Genomic DNA, 25,472 nt, shown 5'->3' on the forward strand with positions numbered 1-25,472 from the left:
ATATATTGTTCTCCTTATCGGTGTCCACATTCTCATCATTAGAATTCTTCATCCGATTAGTAGAGTGTTAAGGACAAAAATATGATTTATGATTGAAGATATGCTATGAGGTTTATGGTTTGATCATGGTTTAAGATTTATGGTTCGATTGAGATTAATGGATTCATGTGAAAACAAAGGTCGAATTATGATTCATGGGATCAAAATAGAACAATCTAAAAATTTTGAGTATATCAGTCATCAACAACAATGATAAACATGATTTCTATTCCAAAAAATTAATAAAAAAAAAATCAGCACATAGTTAGATATATAAACAATTGAGTGACTAAAATATGAGCAATTCGAATTTTTTTAAATTTTAGTGACCAAAATAAGAGTGAAAGGAAATCGAGTGATGATTTATGTAACTTACCCAAAAACTAATTAGACAGTCATATTACACGATGACGTAATACTGTTGGTTTATTATAATAATTAGACAATCTTTCAGCGCTATCCCACGCAGCCCTGCTTATCTTTGACTCATTTTTTCCCTCGTTTAAAGGTCTTTTTAATGCCTTGCTTTAAAATAATGAATGATATTTCTATCCTCACCTTCGGCAAATTTGCCTGCATAATTTTTCCATCCATTATAACCCTAATAATTCTTTTAAGTAGAGTGTCACAAACAACAATTTTACAGGGTGTATGGGGAATATGCATGGTAGTTCATTTGTATTTCTCGAAAAATTTATCAAACGCGTCGTGTTTTTGGTATCTTTAAGGTGGTACTGTATTATATTTCAATGTAAGAAATTTTTTTCAGAACATTACGTGAACAATTTTATCTTTCACTCTCTATTGGTCAGAACATTCAATTTTTTTAATCCAGAAAACAATTTTTAAATTTAAAACATTTATCTTATTGAAAAATGAAATAAAAATATATATAAAATGTTTAGAATATTTTTTACGAAATGAAAAATTTGAAGGTTATTTTTCTTATAATCAAGATCAGTCTAAAAAATATTTAAAATCATTCTTTATATTTATGAATCAATTGATAAAATATATAAATATTAAAAGTTAAGTATATTATTATGATAAAATAATCAAACTCGACTAGTCAAATGATAGAAAAGTAGTTTTTTAATCTTATAACTAAAACGTAAATTTACTAATAGTTAAGTGACTATTGTTGTAGTTTAACCAAAAAGTTTTACAAGAGCTGCAAAAGAACTTAAAATAGAATGCATTCGGGACGTATGGGTAGATGCATAATCTTCCTCCGTTGAAGCTGACGTCAAGACATATATCTAAAAGAGTACGTCTCTTTACAATAAACTGAATAAAGTATGTACTTTTAGACCTTCATCAATCAATCATTTCAATTGAGCATGTGAAAACCCGATTCATTTCCCCTCCCACAAGTTTGTTTTCCGATCCTGGATAGATACTGTTTCTGGGTTTTTTGTTTAGAGAATCAAAAGGAACAATCTTATCAAAATGGGTTCTTTGAAGAAGGAAGAAGAAATGGAGCAGATTGCGAAGGAACCGAAGGAGGCTATTTTATACGTTAATGGAGTCCGCAAAGTGTTGCCTGATGGATTTGCTCACTTGACTTTACTGGAGTACCTCAGAGGTAGTAATAATTTTGTTTGATTTTTCTTGAAAGTAGTATCGGAGAAAAGAATCAGAAAAGCCCCCCCCCCCCCTTCAATCTTGCAAGCTCAGCTCACGTGAAGCTTGGGTTAAGCTTACTTATGGTTTTGGTGTTTTTTTAATTATCTTATTTAAACTTAAGATTTCTGGGTCTGTAAGAATCCATCAGTTTCGGGTGTTGGATTGCTTTATTCGGTATTGAACTCTGTTTAATTTTTTTAAATGCTGGAAAAGGAATGGATAAGGGTCGTTAAGTTCGGAAGTTTTGGGTCCAAACGGATGAAGAAGAGATATTGAACTTTGTCTCATTTCATGAGTTGTTAGTTTCAAAGAAAATAGAGAGAATTGGAAGGGGAAAAAGGAGAAGAAGATGAAGTTCATAAAACCATAATTAAGTCTGGTTACATACATATCCTAAAGCAAAGTTAATCATAAGATTGGTTGGGGCTTAGAGCCAGTTAATCAACCTACTAATTTATTTTTTATAAGAAATCAAGCTCCTGAAATGTTGCTGGTAACCAAGACCATGGGGTGAACAAAAATCCTAGAAAACATGCTGATATTTTACGGATCAAGGAGGTCTTTCATTCTGTAACAACAAAATGCACGGACAACTTATTTATATGACTTTAAGTAACCATTTTAACTGCCAAATTCTTTCACTTAACCTATAGACTAACTAAATAACTGAAGTTCATTTTACTTTTCCTTGATGTTCTGCGTGCCATATCTAAAGCTCCTATAGACGAACTAAATAACTGAAGTTCATATTACTTTCATATTACTTTTCCTTGATGTTCTGCGTGCCATATCTAAAGCTTCTGATATTTTGCAAATTACCTTCTAACAGATGTTCTGTTTTCTTTAGGCAGAGAAGATAACTTAGTGTTCTGAATTTTAATGGTTATTTAATTTGATATATATATGACCAGATTTCAACTTTTACAATGTTAAGAAACTGTGAACACAGTTTACTTTGGAACCTTAAATTAGTTGGCATAATTCCTTTTCTTTGTGGAACTATATCATTTGAGAGTCAACTTTGTCTACTTGTTACTGCTAACATTATGTGTTTTATAGATTGTGTGTTTTCTGATTTTGTTTCTTCTTAAGTTTCATTTTCCCCAATTTTGCAATACCCTGAAATTCAACATGAAGTTGAAATTATTTGGTCGCAATTGTGTATCATTTTCTCTGAGACCTCGCGTGACGCACACACACATATACATTCTGTTTAATTCATCATTTAATGCTTTTAAGGACTAGATTCTTGAATAGGATGTTCAAGATGTTCTTTCTTAATAAATTATTCGTTTATGTTTTATCTTATTCATTTTCTCTCTCCCTTTTTTATGTCATTTAACCTGAAATTAAAGTAGCAAAAAACTAATCAGGTTCTTTTTTGTTGGTAAAGACGTTGGGTTGACAGGAACAAAGCTTGGCTGCGGTGAAGGTGGTTGTGGGGCTTGCACTGTCATGGTTTCTCATTACGATAAAAAGATGAAGAAATGCATGTGAGTCTTTCCATCTGCCTTCTTTCTTCCAATGCTTTCCACCATTTCTCAGCATCTGTATAAGATAAATGCTTTCAAAACTTATTCCAGGCATTATGCTGTCAATGCATGCTTGACTCCTCTTTATTCCGTAGAAGGAATGCATATTATTACAGTGGAGGGAGTCGGTAACCGCCAACGTGGCTTGCACCCCATACAAGTAATATACATTTGTTCTGTTGGCTTGCTCTTAGTAGTGCCTTATTTGATTCTATTTATACCAATTTCTTAATTCTTGTGAGGAAATCTATTTTATTTGTCTGGCTTATAGATGATAGTTGAAAAAGTGAACGGTATTTTGATTGCTTGGGGTAAATGTGAGAGAATATTTCTTATTCATCTGCTGTTTTGGGTACACTGTGCAATTTTTCATCAAAGTTGAACTTTTCTTTTGTAATCAAGATTGCTTCTTGCATGATACAGGCAATATATAAAACTTGAATCTTCCTATAACATCTGATGTCTAATTAGCGTAATCTAAGATGATGGCTCTTCTAAATTCCATTGTTTTTCCTAAAACTTAGTCCAACAAGAATCCTTATAGGAAAGAATGTTCCACTTTTCATTTCATTGTGATTTTCATATATTTCTGCAGGAATCATTGGCACGTTCTCATGGCTCCCAATGTGGATTTTGCACTCCTGGATTTATCATGTCATTGTATGCATTGTTGCGGTCAAGCAAAACACCTCCTACCGAAGAGCAAATTGAAGAATCTCTTGCTGGAAACTTGTGTCGTTGCACTGGTTACAGACCAATTGTTGATTCATTTCGAGTTTTCTCTAAAACCAGTGATGCATTATATGCAGATATATCTTCACTTAGCCTTCAGGAAGGTGAGTTTATTTGTCCTTCAACAGGTAAGCCATGTTCCTGTGGGTCGAAAACTGTACATGATGTAGACTCCAATGATCAATCTATTGATGGTACTAGGTATAAACCTTTATCTTACAGTGAGGTAGATGGAAGCACATATGCAGATAAAGAACTTATTTTCCCCCCTGAGCTGTTACGAAGGAAATTAACTCCTTTAAATTTGAGTGGACCGGGAGGCCTTAAATGGTATCGTCCCTTAACAATTAAAGATGTGCTTGAGTTGAAGGAGAAATACCCAAATGTGAAATTGCTAGTAGGTAACACTGAAGTTGGTATCGAGATGAGGCTAAAGAGAATTCCATATCATGTTTTGGTCTCTGTTGCACATGTTCCTGAGCTCAATATTTTAAATGTTAAGGATGATGGAATAGTGATAGGTGCTGCAGTACGACTGACTGACCTCTTGAATTTATTTAGAGAGGTTGTAACTCAACGTCCTGCTCATGAAACATCAGCATGCATGGCCTTCATTGAGCAGTTAAAGTGGTTTGCTGGGACACAAATAAGAAATGTTGCATCTGTTGGGGGAAATGTGTGTACAGCTAGTCCAATTTCAGACTTAAACCCACTCTGGATGGCCGCTGGAGCAAAATTTCTAATCATCAACTGCAATGGGAATATTAGAACTACTCCCGCAGAAAATTTCTTCCTTGGGTACCGTAAAGTGGATTTGACTTGTAATGAAATATTACTGTCAATATTCTTACCATGGACTAGGCCCTTTGAATATGTCAAAGAGTTTAAACAGGCACATAGAAGGGATGACGATATTGCCATTGTGAATGCTGGAATGCGTGTCTGTTTGGAGGAGAAAGGTGAAAAGTGGGTTGTCTCAGATGCATCAGTTGCTTATGGAGGGGTGGCGCCTCTCTCTTTATGTGCAATTAAAACAAAAGAATTTTTAATTGGAAAGGAATGGAACCGGGATGTACTACAAGGTGCTTTAAATGTCTTACAAACTGATGTTGTGCTCAAGGAAGATGCTCCTGGTGGGATGGTGGAGTTTCGAAGATCTTTGACCCTTGGATTCTTCTTTAAATTTTTCCTTTGGGTTTCACATCAAATCGAGGGAAATAAATTCTTTAAGGAAAGTGTACCATTATCACATTTGTCAGCCATAAAGTCATTTCACCGCCCATCACCAGTTGCAAGTCAGGACTATGAAATCAGAAAACATGGAACATCTGTAGGTTCACCAGAGGTTCATCTAGCATCCAGGCTTCAGGTATGCAAATTCACAAGCTATGCTCCTTACTATGGTTTGTAGTTTTAAGTAGAGAGTTCAAAATGAAGGGTCCTGGTTACATTTGCTTTTAGAATTATGATAGTTTCTGTCATTTTGGTACTGTTCACATCTGTACCCTTCTGTTCAGTTCCTTTTATCTCTCTTTTTTTTTGTATAAGGCTACTTGGACACATCATTAGTAACGGATAGGATGATACTCTTTCTCACTGTTGTACATCTTTTGACTAGGTCTTAAATTGTTAACAGATATTGACTAAGTGCTTTTTTATTCTTAGTCTTTCACTGAATTTTATCTCCAAGATTATCTTCATGATAGTGTTCATGGTATCATGTTGTTCAGGTTACTGGAGAGGCAGAATATACCGATGACACACCAATGCCTCCTAATGGTCTGCATGCAGCATTAGTTTTGAGCAAAAAACCCCATGCTCGAATATTATCCATCAATGATTCAGGTGCCAAGTCTTCACCTGGATTTGCTGGTATCTTCTTTGCCAAGGATGTTCCTGGTAGTAATGAAATTGGACCAGTTGTCTTGGATGAGGAGCTGTTTGCTACAGAATTTGTCACTTGTGTGGGGCAGGTAAAAAAGCTTATCGAATACAATTTATTTAGTTAAACAATTCTCAGTGACAGTCCTTGGCAAACCTTGAGAAGACATAGAGAGGTTCCTTTACGTGCTTGAGAAACTATTGCTAGAGGTGCATCAGATGTGACATCCATGCAATTCTGGTGGAAACTTGAGATAACCTTTTATTCTGAACTTCAATAATCAACTCATACTAATCTGGCGAGAGGCAAATGAATTCCTTGATATGTTTTGTAAACACATTGCATTGAAACTTCTCTTATAACTTTTACAGGTTATAGGAATTGTGGTGGCTGATACCCATGAAAATGCTAAACTAGCGGCTGGAAAAGTTCATGTGGAGTATGAAGAGCTCCCAGCAATCTTGTCAATAGAGGATGCAATCAGTGCCAAAAGGTTTCATCCCAACTCACAGAAGTTCATGAGAAAAGGGGATGTAGATCTCTGTTTCCAATCAGATCAATGTGAAAAGATCATAGAGGGGAAAGTTCAAGTGGGAGGTCAAGAACACTTCTACTTGGAGACACAAAGCAGCTTAGTTTGGACCATGGACAGTGGTAACGAAGTTCATATGATTTCTTCCACTCAAGTAAGAATGCCAAAACTTATTCATTACTTTTATTTCTCTTTTTCATATGCTCTGCTTTGATAGTTATCAATTAGATAAAAAATTGATAAACACATAGTCTCTTTCTTAACTCAAATTATTTAGAGTTAAATATTCCACTTTTGCTAGTTATCAATTAGATTATTAGAAATGTTCTGCTATTTTATTTTTGATGAAAATACTTGGAATTCATATATGCTAGAAATGATATAGAGAAATGTGGATAAATAATAGTTTAAAATTTCAGAAAGGACTTATTATATAGCCTATACTGTAGTTAGGACATTTTAAATTATGAGACAAATCGTCAATCTATATACATGATATCTTTGATTGATCACTACCTTTTATTCAACACTCAGCATTTGTATACCCAGTAATATTGGTGGCCACTGTTGTGTATATCAAGTGACTTGTAAAACCGGTAATTCTCCTCAACATGTTTTTGAACCAATAAATTCAAGATATAAAACTCTGTAGAATCTAGGAATGCTTATGAATGACATCGGACTTCAGAGGCCTTCTGGAGTTTCAAAACAACGTTGTTATCTGAGAACCATGCTTGAACCAAAGGCCATACTGCTGTAGCAACTCTTTGGAAAGAGGATCTAATACAGGGTTAGCATTTTGCATGTCCAAATTTCAGGTCATGTATATATTGGCGTGTTTTATACAAATCCTAATTTGAGTGTGTTTTGTCAGCTATCAGGCTTGTAATTATTTCCCTTTTGATGTGCTTGCCTTATTTAGTTTTCCCATGTGTATTTGTATTTTCTTCCCAGTTGTGTTCATTATGATTATATATGTTTTGCTCGTATTTTCATTGTTTATAGTTATATTTAACAAATTTACTATAAAACTGTTAACCTAAAAGGTAAGTAGGATGCTTTGTTAATTGTCTCTTTTTGGATAAATGCTTTATCTTGTGTCTTCTCTCTATACCATTTTATTATAATTTGGGAGATAGTGTAATTTTGTCATTGTTTATGTGTAGGCTCCTCAAAAGCACCAGAAATATGTTTCTCATGTTCTTGGTCTTCCTATGTCTAAAGTAGTTTGTAAAACTAAACGGATCGGTGGTGGATTCGGTGGAAAGGAGACTAGATCAGCTTTCATTGCTGCTGCTGCTGCTGTGCCATCTTATCTGATGAATAGGCCAGTGAAATTAACACTGGATAGAGATATAGACATGATTACATCGGGGCAGCGCCACAGCTTTCTTGGGAAGTACAAGGTATTGACTACTAAGTGGAATAACATGATGGATCAATCTAGGGAAATATTTAAATATTGTTTTTTTTCTAAATCTTTTAATTGTGAATATAAGAAGGGACAAAGCCTTATGGCTGAGCATCTTTGAATAGATTACAGTTGTTTTTAACATCAATTTTATGACCCAGCTGACTTTGATCAGTTGACTCATTTTATTTTCATATTTCTGAGCCTTTTTTTTATGACCGAATAGCATAACGGTAGAATAAAATTACTTCATCTAGGTTGGATTTACAAATAAGGGAGAAGTGCTGGCTTTGGATCTCCAAATCTACAATAATGCTGGAAATTCGTTGGATCTGTCCCTAGCGGTACTTGAGCGTGCTATGTTTCACTCAGACAATGTCTATGAGATACCGAATGTCAGAATTTTTGGAAGTGTCTGCTTCACTAATTTTCCTAGTAACACCGCATTCCGAGGATTTGGTGGTCCTCAAGGTATGCTTATAGTTGAGAATTGGATTCAAAGAATTGCTTTAGAACTTAAAAAGAGTCCAGAGGAGATTAGGGTAAGTTTTATATTTATGTTACTTTATTACCCTTAATTATGCCACAACTAAAAAATGCGATATTATGACTCATTATTGGATATTGTATCAGGAGATTAACTTCCAAGGTGAAGGATCAATAACGCATTATGGTCAACAATTAGAACACTGTACTTTGTCTCAGGTCTGGAATGAGCTGAAAGTATCTTGCGAGTTTTTGAAGGTTCGAGAAGAAGTTGATGAATTTAATCTTCAAAATCGGTGGAAGAAGCGTGGTATTGCTATGATTCCAACAAAATTTGGCATATCATTTACAACTAAGTTCATGAATCAGGTAAACATCAGAAACTATTTATTTAGGGTTGTCTTTATGTAGGGATTTTGTATCTGCAAATGTTTTCCCGGGCTATATTTGTTTTATTGATATCTTCTTAGGAATAATACATGCACATGTAGTTTCTCTGCCACTAGTGCATAGCAGGGAGAAGCAGTAGATGGGGGAAGTAAAGCACATTTTCAGCCTCTTTCTAATATATTAGTTTATCCTTGTATGAGCGATGAGTAGATCTGCTGCTACTTGATTCTTCACAATTCTACCCTCAACCACTTGTCTCCTAATTTTCTGTTTCTAGGGGATTATGAATCAATAATCCTTTTTTGGTTTTACGGTACTTTAAGCTAGTAAATGACTTTCCTAACTTTCAGACACTGCTGCTATGGATTGTTCTAGTCAGTCACTCTTGGTTTCAACTATTTTTCTACATGCTTTAAAACTTTAAGATAGGCATCTAACCTAGAACCAATTGGCTGTAGGCGGAGGCTTTTGTTATATTTATGTGATCCCAATTAATTACCACTTTAATACATGTAGCTAGGAATTTATGCATGCTGCAACATCTCAAAGTTTATTGTAACTTCTATATTACTTGATTAGTTTTACATGGAATGCTAGAATTTAAAGGCTTACGGTATCAAATACATTTGGGTCCTAAATTCATGATTTCAACTTTAGATATTTCAGGCATATGGTTAGTGTACAATGAACAAATTAGTCTTTATCCCATCTCTTCTGATGTACACATGCATGTATTTCTGTTGCTTGTCAAGATTAATACAGTTTTCCTGCTTAAAAATATAACATTATACAAAATAACGAAAAGTTAAACCATATACATGGAATATGAAAGGAGCAATATTATTCTGATGCATGGTTGCAAGAATCTGGTTCAGTTATAAAGGAAAAGTTCACATGTTAGTGAGAGAAGATCTAGCTTCTCTCTAACCTAGGTGTTTTTCAAATTTCAAATATCCCAGGCGTTTTTGAAATTTATTCTCCCCTTCGACATTCATTCGTTGTCCGCCGCCGCCGTCCGCCACCCACCGCCGCCGTTTGTCACCGCGTCGGCCGCCACATCCGGTGGCTGTTGACCACCAAATCTTCCAGGTTTTTTTCGTCTCGGCGCCATCATCTCGGTTCTAGGCATCATTACGTTAGGGTGAGCCTTCAACTCAGTGGATCTTGGACGAGGACCTTCGGCTTTCAGTTGTTGGCGACGCATCTTCTTCTCCGTCAAAGATCTTTACGCCTTGGTTTCTGTTTTGCCAGCGTCTCTTCGCCTGTACATCTTCCCGCTGGGTTGGCCTTTTTCTTGCGAACATTACAATTTTTTTCCTATCTTCCAGACCCATGGCGTTTTTCGTGTTTTAGTTTTTTGTCGGGATAACTACGAAGTTCATCTGTCTTCAGGTCCTATATCTACCTGTTGGACTCTATTCATCACCTACTCCCTTCTTTTTTCGCCGGCAGTCACAGCCTCCATCGCCGGCAGTCACAGCTTCCATCGCCGGGCGCTAACAGAACAGTTCCGTCAAGTCCCTGGGTTGTTTTTACTTCAACGGTTTTCTTCATGCGGGGTGCTGGAATCCTCCCTCCTGTCCAGCAGAAATCGAAGGGCCAAACTCCTTCATCCTCTGCAGACGAGCTTTCTCTGTCATCTCTCCCTTCTCATCTTGAGGAGGTTCGTACCATCTTCATTATGGGTCTGCCTGTAGATGTCAAAGAGAGAGAGCTGCAGAATCTTCTGAGATGGCTTCCAGGCTTTGAAGATTCTCATTTGAGTTATAAAGGAGAAAAGCCTAAGGGTTTCGCTCTCTTCTCAAATGCAGATTTTGCAGTTGCTGCCAAGGATGCTCTCCAGAAAATGGTTTTTGATTCTAAGTTGAAGTCCCTTTTGCACATTGAGATGGCAAGGAAGAATCTTGTTGTTAAAAGAGGTATTATTTCTAATTCTGATGCTCCTGTTCCTCCAGTATAGCCATTGCCAAATCCAGCCTCTTTAGCATCTCCAAGTATTCATGTGCCTTTTAAATCTGGGAGTTGCGACGAAAAGTCAACAGTTGATGGTGTCCACGATGGATGCTACATATTATTTGTTGAAAATTTACCAGAGAATATCCATTGGAAGAGGCTTGGATCATTTTTTTGCTCCCATGGTCGAGTTATTGATGCTTTTATTCCAAATAAAAGAAATGCAAAAGGAGTTCGTTTTGGTTTCATTCGCTTCGCTTCAATCGAAGAAGCAAGGAGAGCGACCTCAAAAATGAATGGCTCTTATATCGACGGCAGCAAAATTGGCGTTTCTTTCGCTAAATTCAAACCTCGTCAATCCTATTGGAGAAAGTCTTCCACAGGTGTTCTCCACAAGTCTGGGATGGAAGATGATTCGAGGAAGAAGCATTATAAAGTCGAAGGTGTTATTGATGAAGAAAAACTTCAGGTGTTGAATTATTGTCTAGTGGGGTGGTGTAAAAATTTCAACAAAATCAGTCATCTCGCTAGACAAATGCATGCGAAGGGCCTCACTGGCTTCTCCTTAATGAGAGCTGCTGGAAATGCGGTATTAATGATTTTCGAAGATTCTGCTTCTTTGAGAAGTGTGAAGAACGATAAATCAGAGACTCTCGCAGAGTGGTTCTCTATAGTCGAAGCTTGGTCAGAGAGTTTGGTATTGGAGTGTCGCCGAGTATGGTTAGTTTGCGAGGGTGTTCCGTTTCACGCATGGAATTGGGATACTTTCAAGAACATTGCTGATAGTTGGGGTCAATTACTAGCAATCGACGAAAGCTGTCAGTCACCATCATCCTTTGATCGGGCAAAAATTCAAGTCCTAGCAAAGGCTGGTGTGAGAATTGATGCGACGTTGGAATTGAAGGTGGGTGACAACTTCTTCAAGATCATGGTGCATGAGATAGAGCCTTCATTCAAGCCAAACTCGTGGGCTCCTGAAGAAGACGAATCTAATTAGATTTTGCCTTTCTATTTGTGGTTTAATTTAGTTTATATGGTTGCAGGTGTTGCTTTTATTTTGTTTTATGTTCTGTTGCATTGTTTAAATTCTATTACTGGAGGTGTAATTAGAAATAAGGTGTTTAGATTGCGACTTTGGTTGAGGTTATATGAGGTTAAGGTGTTTGTTGTAATGGTGTTTATCACCATAGGAGGATATTTCGTATAATCTTTTGTATTGGGTATTGTTATTAATATAATTTGAGGTACTCTTTTCTTCCTTCCAATGTTCGTTAACATACTTCTTAGTATGTGAACGAATAAGAAGGGAGTTTTTAATGAGACCTCCAACTTCTATCAAAAAAAAAAAGGAGCAATATTTGTTTGCTGTGTAAAATTGGTTTAAGGGGGTCGATTCGGGTTCTGAGCAGTCTGTTGGGCAGAGAAGTATTCAAGGGGAGAAGGCTTTAGGACTTTTAAGTATACAAAGGGATTGTGTTCCTGTTGATCAACCGTTTGGGTCAAAGAAGATGAAGCAGGTTTTGGAGGCTTACTTGTGTACCCTTAAGGAGGGTAGTCTCTCAAATTCGTGTGTTAGGGAACGATTTCTGGTGGTTGATGATGGATCCACTTCTGGTTCTATTAGAAAGGGTTTAAAGGTAGCAAAGGAGATCAAGTTGGCTTCTTCAGCGCATTCAGGTCAGGCTCGCTCCAGGTCAAAACTAAATTCTAATCGGAGAAGGCTGAGAATTGCAACTTGTCATTCGGGTAGTGACTGCTCGGAGGGTGAAGTGGATATAAGCTTTTATGATAGAGTTTATAGTAGGGTGATTAAGAGCTTGGTCAGGGATTCTTTGGATCATGACAGGGTGACCTCTCAGATGTCGCAAGAGTCAGTTCAAGCTAGGATCAAAGCAGCCGCTACGAGGGAGGTTTGTGACATGCTGGGTATTTCTTTCAAAGGGGGGCAACAGACTTTTGAAGAAGCGATTTTCAGGATGAGGATGAAGGGGCCTGGAGACGGTTTTTGACGGTTCCCTTTGGTTGGACTGTGGTGTTTTTTGTTGGTATTTATTTTAAATGTCCAATTTAAAAATTATATCTTGGAACGTTAGGGGGTTAGGGAAAAGAGAGAAAACCAGAGTTGTGGCTGGACTTGTGAACAGAGAAAAGCCGGTTCTCCTGTTTCTTTAGGAAACTAAACTGAATGTTTGTCGGAGTGGATTAAGGAGGAAGCTCGGGGGTAATTTGCTGTGTGGTGGTAGTTTTTCTCCAGCTAAAGGTTCTGCAGGTGGCTTGATGTGTTTGTGGAATGATGATTTGTTTACGGTAAACACATAATTTGTTCATAGAAGATTTATGGCTTTATCTGGGAAGTTCAAGAGGAATAATTTTGAGTGTGTTCTAATTAACGTGTGTGGTCCTTCAGTAGAGGCAGACAAAGAGGTGTTTTTTAGGGATTTGCTGAGCTTCGTGCAAAGTATAAGTGTTCCTGTTTGTTTAGGGGGGATTTCAATGCTTATTTGGTTACTGAGGAGAAGTATGGTTTTACTCAAAACTGACACTCCATGGAGTTGTTTTGGTCTTTTTTACAGAACCTTAATTTGATGGATTTGCCGTTAGCAGGGGGGAGATTCACTTGGTGTAATAATAGAGAGTTCCCCACTTGGGTTAGGCTGGACAGATTTTTGTTTAGTAGTTCCTTTTTAAGCAAATTCCCTAAGGTGATTCAAAATATGCTTCCTAAATCACTCTCGGATCACAATCCAATGATGTTGATAGAATGCAATAATTGGGGTCCTAAGCCGTTTCGTTTTTTAACTATTTGCTAGAGGAGGATGGTTTCTCTGGGTTGGTTGAAAACTCCTTATTAAATGTTAGGTATGATAATGGTTGTAGGAGGTTGTTCTCCGTTCTAAAAGGAACTAAGAAGGCTATTCGGTCCTGGCCAAACAGAAACCAGAGGGGGTTTTCGGAAGCTATTGCAGAACTGGAAGCCAAAATTAATGGCCTGGAGTTGAAGTCACAAGATGGGGGTATCTCTAGTCAAGAAAGGGATATTCTAGTTCTGTCGAGGAAGGAATTGTGGAATTTACATAGGAAGGAGGAGAGTGTTTGGTTTCAAAAGTCAAGAGAGCGAAGTGGATTAATGATGGGGATAGGAATACTAAGTTTTTTCACTTGTGTGTGCTTAATAGAAATAGATTCAACTCCATTTCAGTTCTGAAGGTGGCTGATGTTGTTGTTACAGACCCGGAGCAGTTGAAATGCTCTATTTATGAATATTTCAAGGTCAACTATAACTCTAAATCTACTTTAGAGGTGGACGAAATAAATCTCAATTTTGCTAAATTGACAGTTGATCAAATGAAGTTTCTTGAAGGGAAATTTGTTGAACAGGAAGTGTGGGAGGCAGTTTTTCAGTCGGGTAGCGCTAAAGCAACGGGTCCAGACGGCTACACGATGGGTTTTTTTAAAAAGTTCTGGCCAATTTTGAAGGAGCACATTATGAAATTTGTTGACGACTTTCATAGTGGAAGGAATTGGGAACATGGGGTCAATCATGCGTTCATTATGTTGATCCTTAAGGTCTTCAATTCGGAAGTTATTGAAGATTATTGACCTATAAGCCTTGTAGGCAGTCTGTATAAAATTATTTCCAAAGTGCTTTCTAGAAGGTTGAGCTCAGTCATTACAGCTATCGTGAGTCCTTCACAGTTTGGAGATGGGTGGATTTCTTGGATTAATTTGTGAATCTCTTCTGTCTCTATCTCGGTTCTTGTGAATGACTCTCCTACAGCAGAATTTAATATGGGCTAAGGGCTGAGACAAGGATGCAGTTTGTCTCCTCTGCTGTTTAATTTAGTAGGGGAATTACTAAATTTAATGCTTGTTAAGGCTATGGATTGTGGTCTGTTTGAAGGGTTTAGTGTCGATAAGGAGGAAAATCCATTCCGTTTATCTCATTTGCAGTTTGCAGATGATCTAATATTATTCTGCAGGGATTCACCTACTCAGATCCTTAATATTAGAAGAGTCTTGAGAGTTTTCAGTCTTATGTCAGGGCTGCATCTTAATTTATCCAAGAGCAAGCTGTTTGGTGTCAATTTGGATGAGAATATTCTTAAGGATTGGGCCTTCGCTGTAGGCTGTGGGGTGGGGGTTCTCCCTATGACGTACCTCGGTCTACTGATAGGTACTAGCAAAAATTCCGAGCTGCTGTGGGAACCAGTAATCCAGAAGTTTAACAACAAATTAGCTGGCTGGAAAGTTTCTACTTTATCGATGGCAGAAAGGTTGGTGTTAGTGAAGGCAGTTATGTCTTCATTGCCGATTTTCTTCCTCTCTATGTTCAAAATTCCGCTTAAGGTAAGCAACAAGCTGAACTCTTTGATGGCTAATTTCCTTTGGGGAGATAGTTTCAATAAGAGACGGATTCATTGGGTTAATTGGAAAACGGTGTGTCAACCCTATGAGAATGGCGGATTGGGAGTTTTGGATGTGACTATGGTGAATAGAGTGTTACTTGGGAAGTGGGTTTGGAAGTTTGCGAATGAAAAAGACTCACAGTGGAAGAAGATGATTTGCTGCAAACACAATACCTCTATCTTATCTTTATCGGTTAATGAGGCTGTTAATCCGCAAGATTCGTGGATTTGGAGAGGAATTGTGAAGAATTATGAGAAAAATGATGATATAGGGGACTGTATGAGGTCTAATTCGAAGATACAAGTGGGAATGGAAGATCAATTGATTTCTGGAATGATATTTGGGTAAATAATTCTACCTTAAAAAATTAGTTCCCTAGGATCTTTGCCTTATCGAACAATAATCGGGGCAGAGCTGCGGATTTTGGTTGTTATGTAAACGGTCGTTGGGTTTGGAATATTCAACTTAGGTGGAATTTATGCGAATGAGAATTAGACCAGTGGATTTCCTTAATGTCGTTGATTGATAATATTGATCTGAAGGGTTCTGTTGATGATTTTCTGTCTTGGTCAGGGAAGGGTGATGGCATTTTCTCGGTTAAAGCATGTAGAGCAGCTTTATCGAGTTGTTCAGGGGGGACTTTTCAGTGGAACAAGTGGGTTTAGTCTGGTTTGGCACCTCAAAAAGTCGAGACATTCCTATGGCAGTTATCTCACCTAAAATTAGTTGTTAGAGTGGATTTGAAGAAAAGTGGCATTTCATTGGATGTTCTACTGTGCCCTCTTTGTCATAAAGAGGATGAAACAATTCAACATCTTTTTCTACTTTATCCTGTTGCTTGGGATTTGTGGAATAGGTTCGTTAGGTTATGGGAGCTGTCTATAGTTCTGCCTAATGATCCCAGGTCTTTACTAGCCTCTTGGTCCTTTCTAAGGCCGTCATCTACTATATGGAATTTGTCGAGAATATCTAAATTAAATATTAGATAGGATCAGTTTTTAATTAGATAGAATCAGTTTTTATTCTATTAGTTATTAGATAGGATCATTTTTAATTAGATAGAATCAGTTTTTTTATTCTATTAGTTATTAGATAGAATAATTTTTATTCTGTTGCTAATTTTATGCATCTTTTTGTGTAAAGTTGTTACATTGTAAACTCTATTTAAGTCAGCCATATTCAGCAGAAATAAACAAGATTTATTCGGAACAAGTTTTTCCGCCTTTATGGTGTCAGAGCCAAAATGGCCAAACCCTACGATGATACCTCTGGTATCGACTCTATGAGTTCTACTCGCTCACCTTCAATCACCCTAAACACTGAATCCTTCCAAAACATATCCATCACTTCTCACAAGTTGAATGGAAATAATTTCTTACAGTGGTCACAATCTGTGAAACTGTTTATTCGTGGTCGTGGAAAATTCGGCTATCTCTCAGGTACCACTACGAAACCTGCCGAAGAAGATGAAGAATCTGAAAGATGGGAGGCAGAAAACTCGATGATTATGTCTTGGCTCATAAATTCCATGGATCCGAGTGTAGGGAGAACTTATCTCTTCCTACCTACTGCTCATGACATTTGGAATGCTGTGAACGAGACCTATTCTGATCTCGGGAACGCAGGACAATAGTTTGAACTAAAAACTCGGTTATGGAGGCTAAAACAAGGAGAAAAAACTGTCACTCAATACTACACTGAACTCAAGACCTTGTGGCAAGAGGTTGACATGTTCAGCGACTACGAATGGAGTTGTGCTAAGGACAGGGCTCTATTCCAGAAGATGGTGGAAAAAGAACGCGTCTTCGAATTCCTTGTCGGCCTTAACAAGGAATTGGATGAAGTCAGAGGGCGCATTCTTGGTCGTGAACCACTACCAAGCACAAGAGAAGTCTTCTCCGAAGTCAGACGAGAGGAGAGCCCGGCGGACAGTCATGCTTGGAGGCCACTCACCAAATCGCACCGAGTCTTCTGCCTTATTCTCGGGTCAGCCACCACGTCGCAACGATCGTCGGAACGACAGAGATCGGCCAATCTACGAGCACTGCAACAAGCCGGGACACACTAAAGCCAAGTGTTGGAAGCTACACGGGAAGCCAGCTGAGAATTTTTCAGCCAATCGAAATTCTCGTAATTCAAAGGGATTCCATGCCTCATCTGAAGATGCTTCTAAAGAGCCGAAACCTGTCTCAGAACTGTCTGCCTTCAGCAAAGAACAGCTAGAGCAATTGTATCAACTAATGAGTTCTCATTCCATATCCAACACTCCTAACCCATCATCTTATATTGCCTCTTCATCATTAGCCCAGAAAGGTACATATCCTATAGCTTTCATAGCCGGTTCTAAATCAAACCCTTGGATCATAGATTCAGGGGCAACAGATCACATGACCGGTAATTCCTCCATATTCTCATCTTATTTTCCTTTATCTGGTAATCTGAAGGTAAAAATTGCTGATGGCTCCCTAACCTCTATAGCTGGAAAATGCTCTATCATTATTTCTCCATCTCTCACATTACTAAATGTCCTACATGTCCCAAAGCTCTCTTGCAATCTCATCTCTGTTAATCGTATTATCCATGATTGCAAATGCATTGCTACAATAACATTTGCTGGATTTGAATTTCAGGACCCTTGTTCGGGGAAGATGATTGGCAATGCTAAGGAGGTTGATGGACTCTATCACTTGGTCACGGACAATCCTTCAGATAAACAAGTTCAGAAACCGAGATGCTTTACTACCTTGTCTTGTGAGAATGAAATAATGTTGTGGCATTATAGGTTAGGCCATCCTAGTTTTAATTACTTGAAATATTTGTTTCCAAATCTTTTCAAAAAAAAGGACGGTTTTTCTTTTCAGTGTAAAGCTTGTGAATTGGCAAAACATCATAGATCTGTTTATCCATCTTTAAAGTATATGCCATCAAAACCTTTTTCTCTTGTGCATAGTGATATTTGGGGCCCTTCACGAGTAAAAACAGCCTCAGGATCTAGATGGTTCATCACATTCATTGATGATCACACTAGAGTCGCGTGGATTTATTTACTAAAAGAAAAATCGGAGGCAACAAGTGTTTTCAAAAATTTTCACTCACTGATCAATACTCAGTTTCAAGCAAATATTCAAGTTCTTAGAACCGATAATGGTTGAGAATATTTTAATGCAATCTTAGGTGATTTTTTGAAACAAAAAGGAATTATTCATCACAGTTCATGCGTTGATACTCCCCAACAAAATGGAGTTGCTGAAAGAAAAAATAGGCATTTATTAGAGGTGACTAGGGCTTTACTGTTTGCTATGAATGTTCCTAATCGTTTTTGGAATGAAGCACTCTTAACAGCGTCTTATTTGATAAATCGAATGCCTACAAGAGTTCTTAATTATATTACTCCTTTGCAAGCTCTAAAGAATATGTTTCCTGAAAATAGATATTTCACTGATTTAACACCTAAAATTTTTGGTTGCATTGCTTTTGTTCATATACACGGCCAAAATAGAGGAAAACTCGATCCCCGAGCACATAAATGCATATTTCTAGGTTTTTCACCAACACAAAAAGGGTATAAATGCTGTGATCCTAAATCTGGGAAGTATTATGTGAGTATGGATGTCACGTTTTTTGAAAAACAACATTTTTTTGACAAAAACTCTCTTCCGGGGGAGAATGACTCTGAAATGAGTTTTTGGGAACAAACATCCCTGCCAAAATCGGTTGTAAATATCTCAGTGGAACCAATTCATATTTCCGTAATTAATCCTAGGATTTCACAACCTATAAATTCACAACCTCGTGACACTCAGGTAGAAACCAACTTGGAACCACCTACTGAACTTCGTGTTTATTCTAGACGGATGACTCGACCAAGTAATGTTCCACCGGCCCCCAAGGTATGCCAACCATCAGACTCGACTACGGTCCAAGGTACGACTTCTCTTTCTCCTATTTCTTCTCCAAATTTAGAGCCTTCTACAGAATTCTGTGAACCCAGCCTTGCGCAAAGGTGTTAGATCATATACCACAAAACATCCAATATCCAATTTCTTATCTTATAATAAACTCTCTCCAGATTTCAAAGCTTTTTCCACTAGGATTGTGGATGATGCACTACCTAAGTCGATACATGAAGCTCTAGAAGTTCCGAGATGGAGAGAGGCAGTTTTTGAGGAGTTAAAGGCCCTGAAGAAGAATGACACGTGGGATCTAACTCCTTTACCTGAGGGGAAACGATCTGTAGGCAGCAAGTGGGTGTTCACTATCAAATACCATGCAGATGGCTCGGTCGAGAGATACAAGGCAAGACTCGTAGCACGAGGCTTCACTCAGACATACGGCCTTGACTACGAGGAGACCTTCGCACCTGTGGCCAAACTAAACATCGTACGTGTCCTACTCTCACTAGCCGCCAATCTTGATTGGACTCTCAGACAGTTTGATGTGAAGAATGCGTTCCTAAACGGTAAGCTAGAGGAAGAGGTGTTTATGGAAGTTCCTCCAGGCTTTGATGAATTGAAGAAGGATGGCAGGGTCTGCAAGCTAAAGAAATCCATTTATGGATTGAAACAATCTCCGAGAGCCTGGTTCGAGAGATTCACGAGAGCTGTGAAACAACATGGTTACACTCAGGCCCAGTCTGATCATACTATGTTCTACAAACACAATAATGGTAAAATTGCTATTTTAATTGTGTATGTAGATGACATTGTTATGACAGGAGATGACACAATAGAGTTGGAGTCGTTGAAGAACTTCTTATCCAACCAGTTTGAAGTCAAGGATCTAGGACAACTCAAATATTTCCTTGGAATGGAGGTGGCTAGATCCTCAAAAGGTATAATTATCTCGCAAAGGAAATATGTCCTCGATATCTTGAAAGAGACCGGATTACTCGGATGTAAACCAGTGGCGACTCCTATTGATCCGAATCAAAAACTCGAAAAAGAAGATGGTGCTGAGCCTGTGGACAAGAATCGGTATCAGAAGCTGGTGGGGAAACTGATTTATTTGGCTCATACGAGACCAGATATTGCATTTGCTGTGAGCTTGGTTAGTCAGTTCATGCATTGTCCCTCAGAAAAACACTCCAAGGCTGTTTACCGGATTCTTCATTACTTGAAAGGGAGTCCTGGTAAAGGAATCATGTTTCGAAGAATGGAAGTCGAAGAGTGGAGATCTTCACTGATGCTGATTGGGGCGGAAGTTCTACAGACAGAAGATCTACTACCGGTTATTGCTCCTTTGTCTGGGGCAACTTAGTTACTTGGAGGAGCAAGAAGCAACCAGTTGTCTCTAGAAGCAGTGCGGAGGCCGAGTTCAGAGCCATGGCGCAAGGAGTATGTGAGTTGTTATGGCTTAGGAGGATCTTGGAGGAGCTGAAGGTTGAAGGAGATAAACCGATGAAGTTGTATTGCGACAACAAATCGGCAATCAGTATTGCTCAGAATCCTGTACAGCATGACAGGACTAAACATGTCGAAATAGATCGACATTTCATCAAGGAGAGGCTGGAAAATGGCGATATCTGCATACCGTTTGTTCCATCATCAGAGCAGCTCGCCGATATTCTCACCAAGAAACTGTTTACTACGATGTTCGAAGGATTTCTGTCCAATCTGGGAATGATCGATATCTATTGTGTCGAGAATATCTAAATTAAATATTAGATAGGATCAGTTTTTAATTAGATAGAATCAGTTTTTATTCTATTAGTTATTAGATAGGATCATTTTTAATTAGATAGAATCAGTTTTTTATTCTATTAGTTATTAGATAGAATCATTTTTATTCTATTAGTTATTAGATAGAATCATTTTTATTCTGTTGCTAATTTTATGTATCTTTTTATGTAAAGTTGTTACATTGTAAACTCTATTTAAGTCAGCCATATTCAGCAGAAATAAACAAGATTTATTCGGAACAAGTTTTTCCGTCTTTAGAATTTTATCCCGGGAGTGGTGTTGTGGTCGTTATGGAAGGCGAGAAACTCAGTGGTGTTTGATAACTGGATTGTGGATAGTTCTTTGCTGTTCTTCATTTGCAGGTTCAGGCTGGCCAAATGGTTCTTAGCTAAATTTCCTACGGCAAATATTCAGGTTGATCTTCTAATAGGGGATCCTGTGTTGGCAGATAGGTTTTCAGTTAAGCCTTTATACAAGCAGAAGGATCAGTGCTGGGTTCCACCTCCACCATACTTTTATAAATTCAATGTGGATGGGGCGGTTAGAAGTGATGGTCTGCAGGGTGGAATTGGTGGATTGTTGAAAGATTCATATGGCTCTACTTTAATTTCCTTTTCTACTGCTACGGAACCAGGCCCTCCCGTGTTTGGTGAATTGAAAGCTATTAAACAAGGTATTGATTTATTCCTCTCTTCTGAATGGGTCTTGAAGGGAAGACTAATTTTAGAGACTAATTGCAAAAAAGCAGCGGATTGGATTTCGAGGACTGTAGCTGCCCCGTCGTTCTTTAGTTCTCTGGTTGGGGAGATTGGGGCTTTAGTTTCTGCTAGAGATATTCTGGTTAGGCAGATTCCTAGGTCTTGTAATTGGGAGGCTGACAAATTAGCCAAGGAGGGGATTGGTTGATAGGTTTTAGTAGTATTTGGTTTTGTTGTTTTTTCTGGTGGTGTTTTGTATTCTGTAATCTTATGTAAGTTGGGTTATTAATAAATTGGGGTACTCTTTTCCTCCTTCGTTAGTTGCCTCTTTTAAAGATGCAACTATGAGGGAGGTTTTTAATGAGGCCTACTATTCTTATCAAAAAAAAAATGGAAGTTTTCTCTATCACTGTATTTCATTCATAATCGTGTTTCTCTCAATGACCGTTTTTTTAAATATCTTTTCAATCACTGTAGGCGGGAGCACTTGTTAATGTCTACACTGACGGTACTGTTTTAGTTACACACGGTGGTGTTGAGATGGGGCAAGGTTTACATACAAAAGTTGCTCAAGTTGCAGCATCTGCCTTCAATATCCCTCTCAGTTCAGTCTTTATATCAGAGACAAGTACTGACAAGGTAGAAAGCTAAGATTGCAATTCGGCAATTCTTTCTTTTCATATTTTACCTGAATTACTATTTTCTACCTATTTGATGGAAACATTGTTTTATTATCATTAGCTGTCTTCAAAAGCTTTTTAATTTAGTGTCAGCCTTTCATGTGTATTTGGCCTCAGTTAGATGATAACATAACCATAGAATAAGAAGTTACAAAGACTGAATCTAATTATATTTATAAATCTTACTTATTATGTGTAGGTGACTGTCAAAATCACAGATGTATTTTAGCAGAGGTCAAGGGTGTCGAGTAGAAATTGATGATAAAAACATTAATTGCACCATAAAATTTTATTATTGAAACATGAAACGATATATAAACGTGGGTTACTAACTAATCTAACAAACTGATCTTGCAAAATAAAGCTTGCACATCACTAATCGTAGCAAGTCCATAAAAGATTTTCTCAAGTCAAGAATTGTATCCGTCTTCTGTTTATGTTTAGTCATCCATCTGGTGAAAATTAAAAGACCACTTCCATAATAACCTATTTTCTAATTCCATGTTGCATCTGTCTTCTGCTGTTTAGGTTCCTAATGCTTCACCGACAGCAGCTTCTGCTAGTTCTGATATGTATGCAGCTGCAGCTTTGGATGCATGTGAGCAGATTAAGGCACGGATGGAACCAATTGCTTCTCAGTGTAATTTTAGTTCATTTGCTGAGGTATTATTTCTTCTGTAATTTGCATATTAATTACTGCATACTATTGTCTACACTACTATTTTAAAGAATAATTTCTTTTCCTTAGAACACTTTTTCTTCCCAACCTTCTCCCATTGAATAGTGGTAAACCTTTATTGAAGGTTGCAGTCGAAGTTGATAATTTAGCTGATTAAATAGTTTTTAAGATCGGAGGTTAGACTAGAACTGTTTGTGCTAGTCAATAGTTGATGTTTGTTTAGTGAAGAAATGCAAGTCAATATTTCTGACATGCTTTGTTTTTCTTTTAATTTTACCTAGCTGGTCTCTGCATGTTACTTGGAGCGAATAGACCTTTCTGCCCATGGATTTTATATCACACCTGATATTGGCTTTGATTGGAGCACCGGTAAAGGAAAGCCATTCAGTTATTACACCTATGGGGCTGCATTCGCTGAGGTTGAAATTGATACATTGACCGGAGATTTCCACACAAGAACAGCAAATGTTTTCATGGATCTAGGATATTCTCTCAACCCTGCAATAGATGTTGGCCAGGTTCATTCCCTAGCTTCTTTCTAATTAGACTGATCATTCGAACTTAATTATACTTTTCAAGTTGAAATGTCTGTTCACCTTGATGATATATGCAAGAAACGAGCCATAATATGCACATCACTTCAGCTTAGATATAATGTTCCGGGTTTCTGAATGTTAATGTTATATTACAAATATTGTTTTCAAGAGGAACTAATGGTTCAGAAAGGATGGAACTTGGAAGCAATGAGAATAGTGTTCTCTGTGCTTCCCTTTATTAGAAAATCCATAATGAAGTTTCTCCCAAAGAAGGTTAACAAAAACGTGGTGATCTCGGGTTATGATCTCTAAAACAAGATTCAAAACAGAGTAAAAAAAAAAAGGGATAGGTCTACTAAATAAAAGTCATACCTGCTGTTTCCCCTGTTTTTGTTTAGTTACAGGTCATTAATCTCCATTCTTAACTTTTTATCTTATCGACAAGCTAATGTTTCTATATGTAATTTGGTCTTTTAATGCAGGTCGAAGGCGCATTTATCCAAGGTCTTGGTTGGGTTGCCTTGGAAGAACTTAAGTGGGGCGACGCATCTCATAAATGGATTCCATCTGGCTGCTTGTACACATGCGGGCCTGGAAGTTACAAAATTCCGTCTCTAAACGATATTCCTTTCAAGTTTAATGTTTCTCTATTGAAGGTAATGGTTCTCTAAACGATATTCCGTTGAAGATGCATCATCTTTTTTTCTCTCTCCAAACCTCATATCAGTAGTTGCACGGTCATTTCTTATTCCAGTTGCAGCTGGAACTTTGTGTTTTGCCACCTATTAGTTGATTTTGAAAGTAGTTCTTTTGGTTCTAGATAATTTGAAGTCTTTGTTTATATGCTTGCGTGCTGGTGGGCAGGGTAATCCAAATGTAAAAGCCATTCATTCATCGAAAGCTGTTGGCGAGCCTCCGTTTTTTATGGCTTCATCTGTTTTGTTCGCCATCAAAGACGCCATTTTAGCCGCCAGAGCAGAAACGGGTCATGCCGGGTGGTTTCCACTCGATAATCCTGCAACACCAGAACGAATCAGAATGGCGTGCCTAGATGTATTTACAGCACCATTTGCAAGCTCTGATTTCCACCCAAAGCTTAGTGTTTGAGATGGTCGTGGATTGCCTGTACCATTGCAGGCAGAGTTTCAATTATGCCATGATTTTACGGATTGATTCAGTTTAACAATCTACTTGTCACTACACATCAGTAGCCTTGGCCCTCTCCTATTTGCCAAACAAAAGGATGATTTCACTCTTAAATGTTATTTTAAACCCAGAAACTGACAACTCTCGGTTTGCATTTTGACAGGATCCAGGAGAGAACTGGTTCAGAATTTACCTAACACCAAATACAAGTAGTTAATTTCTGTTATCAATAATACATTAAGGTCTAGGAGAGAACTGGTTCAGAAGTTACCTAAACAAAAATATATAAATAACTGAGAGATAATCAATATATAATTTATTATATCAATTTTTTTTAAAAAATTAAGTGGTCCTGGTGGTAAAGAAAATATTGTTTGTATTATGTGATACAAATTCAAGTAATTTTATCTGTATTTGCATTTGAACTTTTTTAAAATTAAAATCGAACACAAATATTACTTTGTAGTCCTATATGTGTCACATTCATTACCAATCTTATGGAAATAAACTAATGGGTGGAATAGGGTAATCAAGTTTCGTACCTTATTTTAAAATTGACTTAATACTGAAATAAGTGCTTAAATTATGATTGAAAAAATGTTTTAGCGCTTAAATAATTTTTTCGTTAAAAATGTCTATTATTTTTTTTCGTTATCATTTTAAGTGTCTAGATGTTTATTGTTAAAATTTTTTGTTAAGTGACACGTGTCACGTTCTAGTAATTTTGACATTTTTTAAAATAAAAAATATATTTAAAAAATTATTTTTTTTCAAAGCTTAAAAAAACACAACTTTTAAAACTTTAATTTAATCTCATTGCCTCCACCGACTGCCACCACCACCGTTAATCGGTTGAAAACTCAATGACGTGTGACCGGCCAGCCAGCCACGATCAAAATCCCCATACTTTTGCAACCGATCGAACACCCAAAAATGGTGTAAATGAAAGATTTCATTTTAGGGTTATGAAGGATTTATGTTTAGGAATTTATAGGTTTAGGGAGATTTGTTGTTCGACCGGTTACGAAAATATGGAGGTTTTCATCATGGGTGGTTGGCCGGTCA

At 37.5% G+C, this 25,472-nt stretch overlaps 1 protein-coding gene across 3 annotated transcripts; it reads left to right on the forward strand.

The window, feature by feature from the left end:
- Window positions 1-1,287: 1,287 nt before the first annotated feature.
- On the forward strand, window positions 1,288-24,548 carry LOC120144275 (xanthine dehydrogenase 1-like). Of its 3 annotated transcripts, none has more exons than XM_039158381.1 (15): window positions 1,288-1,306; window positions 1,462-1,624; window positions 3,059-3,158; window positions 3,249-3,357; window positions 3,793-5,298; window positions 5,660-5,902; window positions 6,183-6,497; window positions 7,510-7,749; window positions 8,012-8,296; window positions 8,388-8,609; window positions 21,844-22,005; window positions 22,575-22,709; window positions 23,007-23,243; window positions 23,744-23,917; window positions 24,126-24,548. In XM_039158381.1, exons 2-15 carry the CDS (start codon window positions 1,489-1,491, stop codon window positions 24,366-24,368), a joined length of 4,107 nt encoding a protein of 1,368 aa, XP_039014312.1. In that variant the 5' UTR covers window positions 1,288-1,306; window positions 1,462-1,488; the 3' UTR covers window positions 24,369-24,548. The 3 variants fall into 3 exon arrangements, with proteins under 3 accessions (XP_039014312.1, XP_039014311.1, XP_039014313.1); XM_039158380.1 differs by having other exon boundaries at window positions 1,302-1,335; XM_039158382.1 differs by lacking the exons at window positions 1,288-1,306; window positions 3,249-3,357 and having other exon boundaries at window positions 1,593-1,624.
- The last annotated feature ends 924 nt before the right edge of the window (window positions 24,549-25,472 follow it).

Source organism: Hibiscus syriacus, unplaced genomic scaffold (genome assembly GCF_006381635.1).
Source record: "Hibiscus syriacus cultivar Baekdansim isolate YM2019G1 unplaced genomic scaffold, ASM638163v2 tig00110885_pilon, whole genome shotgun sequence".
NCBI lineage: Eukaryota > Viridiplantae > Streptophyta > Magnoliopsida > Malvales > Malvaceae > Hibiscus > Hibiscus syriacus.

What these genes read in the sequence shown, in the direction of transcription:
- LOC120144275 (XM_039158381.1), top strand. Translation starts at nt 1,489, where the DNA reads ATGGGTTCTTTGAAGAAGGAAGAAGAAATGGAGCAGATTGCGAAGGAA. An exon ending in CAGAGACAAGTACTGACAAG is followed by an intron (nt 22,006 to 22,574) that starts GTAGAAAGCTAA and finishes TCTGCTGTTTAG; the next exon opens with GTTCCTAATGCTTCACCGAC. An exon ending in CTGCAATAGATGTTGGCCAG is followed by an intron (nt 23,244 to 23,743) that starts GTTCATTCCCTA and finishes CTTTTAATGCAG; the next exon opens with GTCGAAGGCGCATTTATCCA.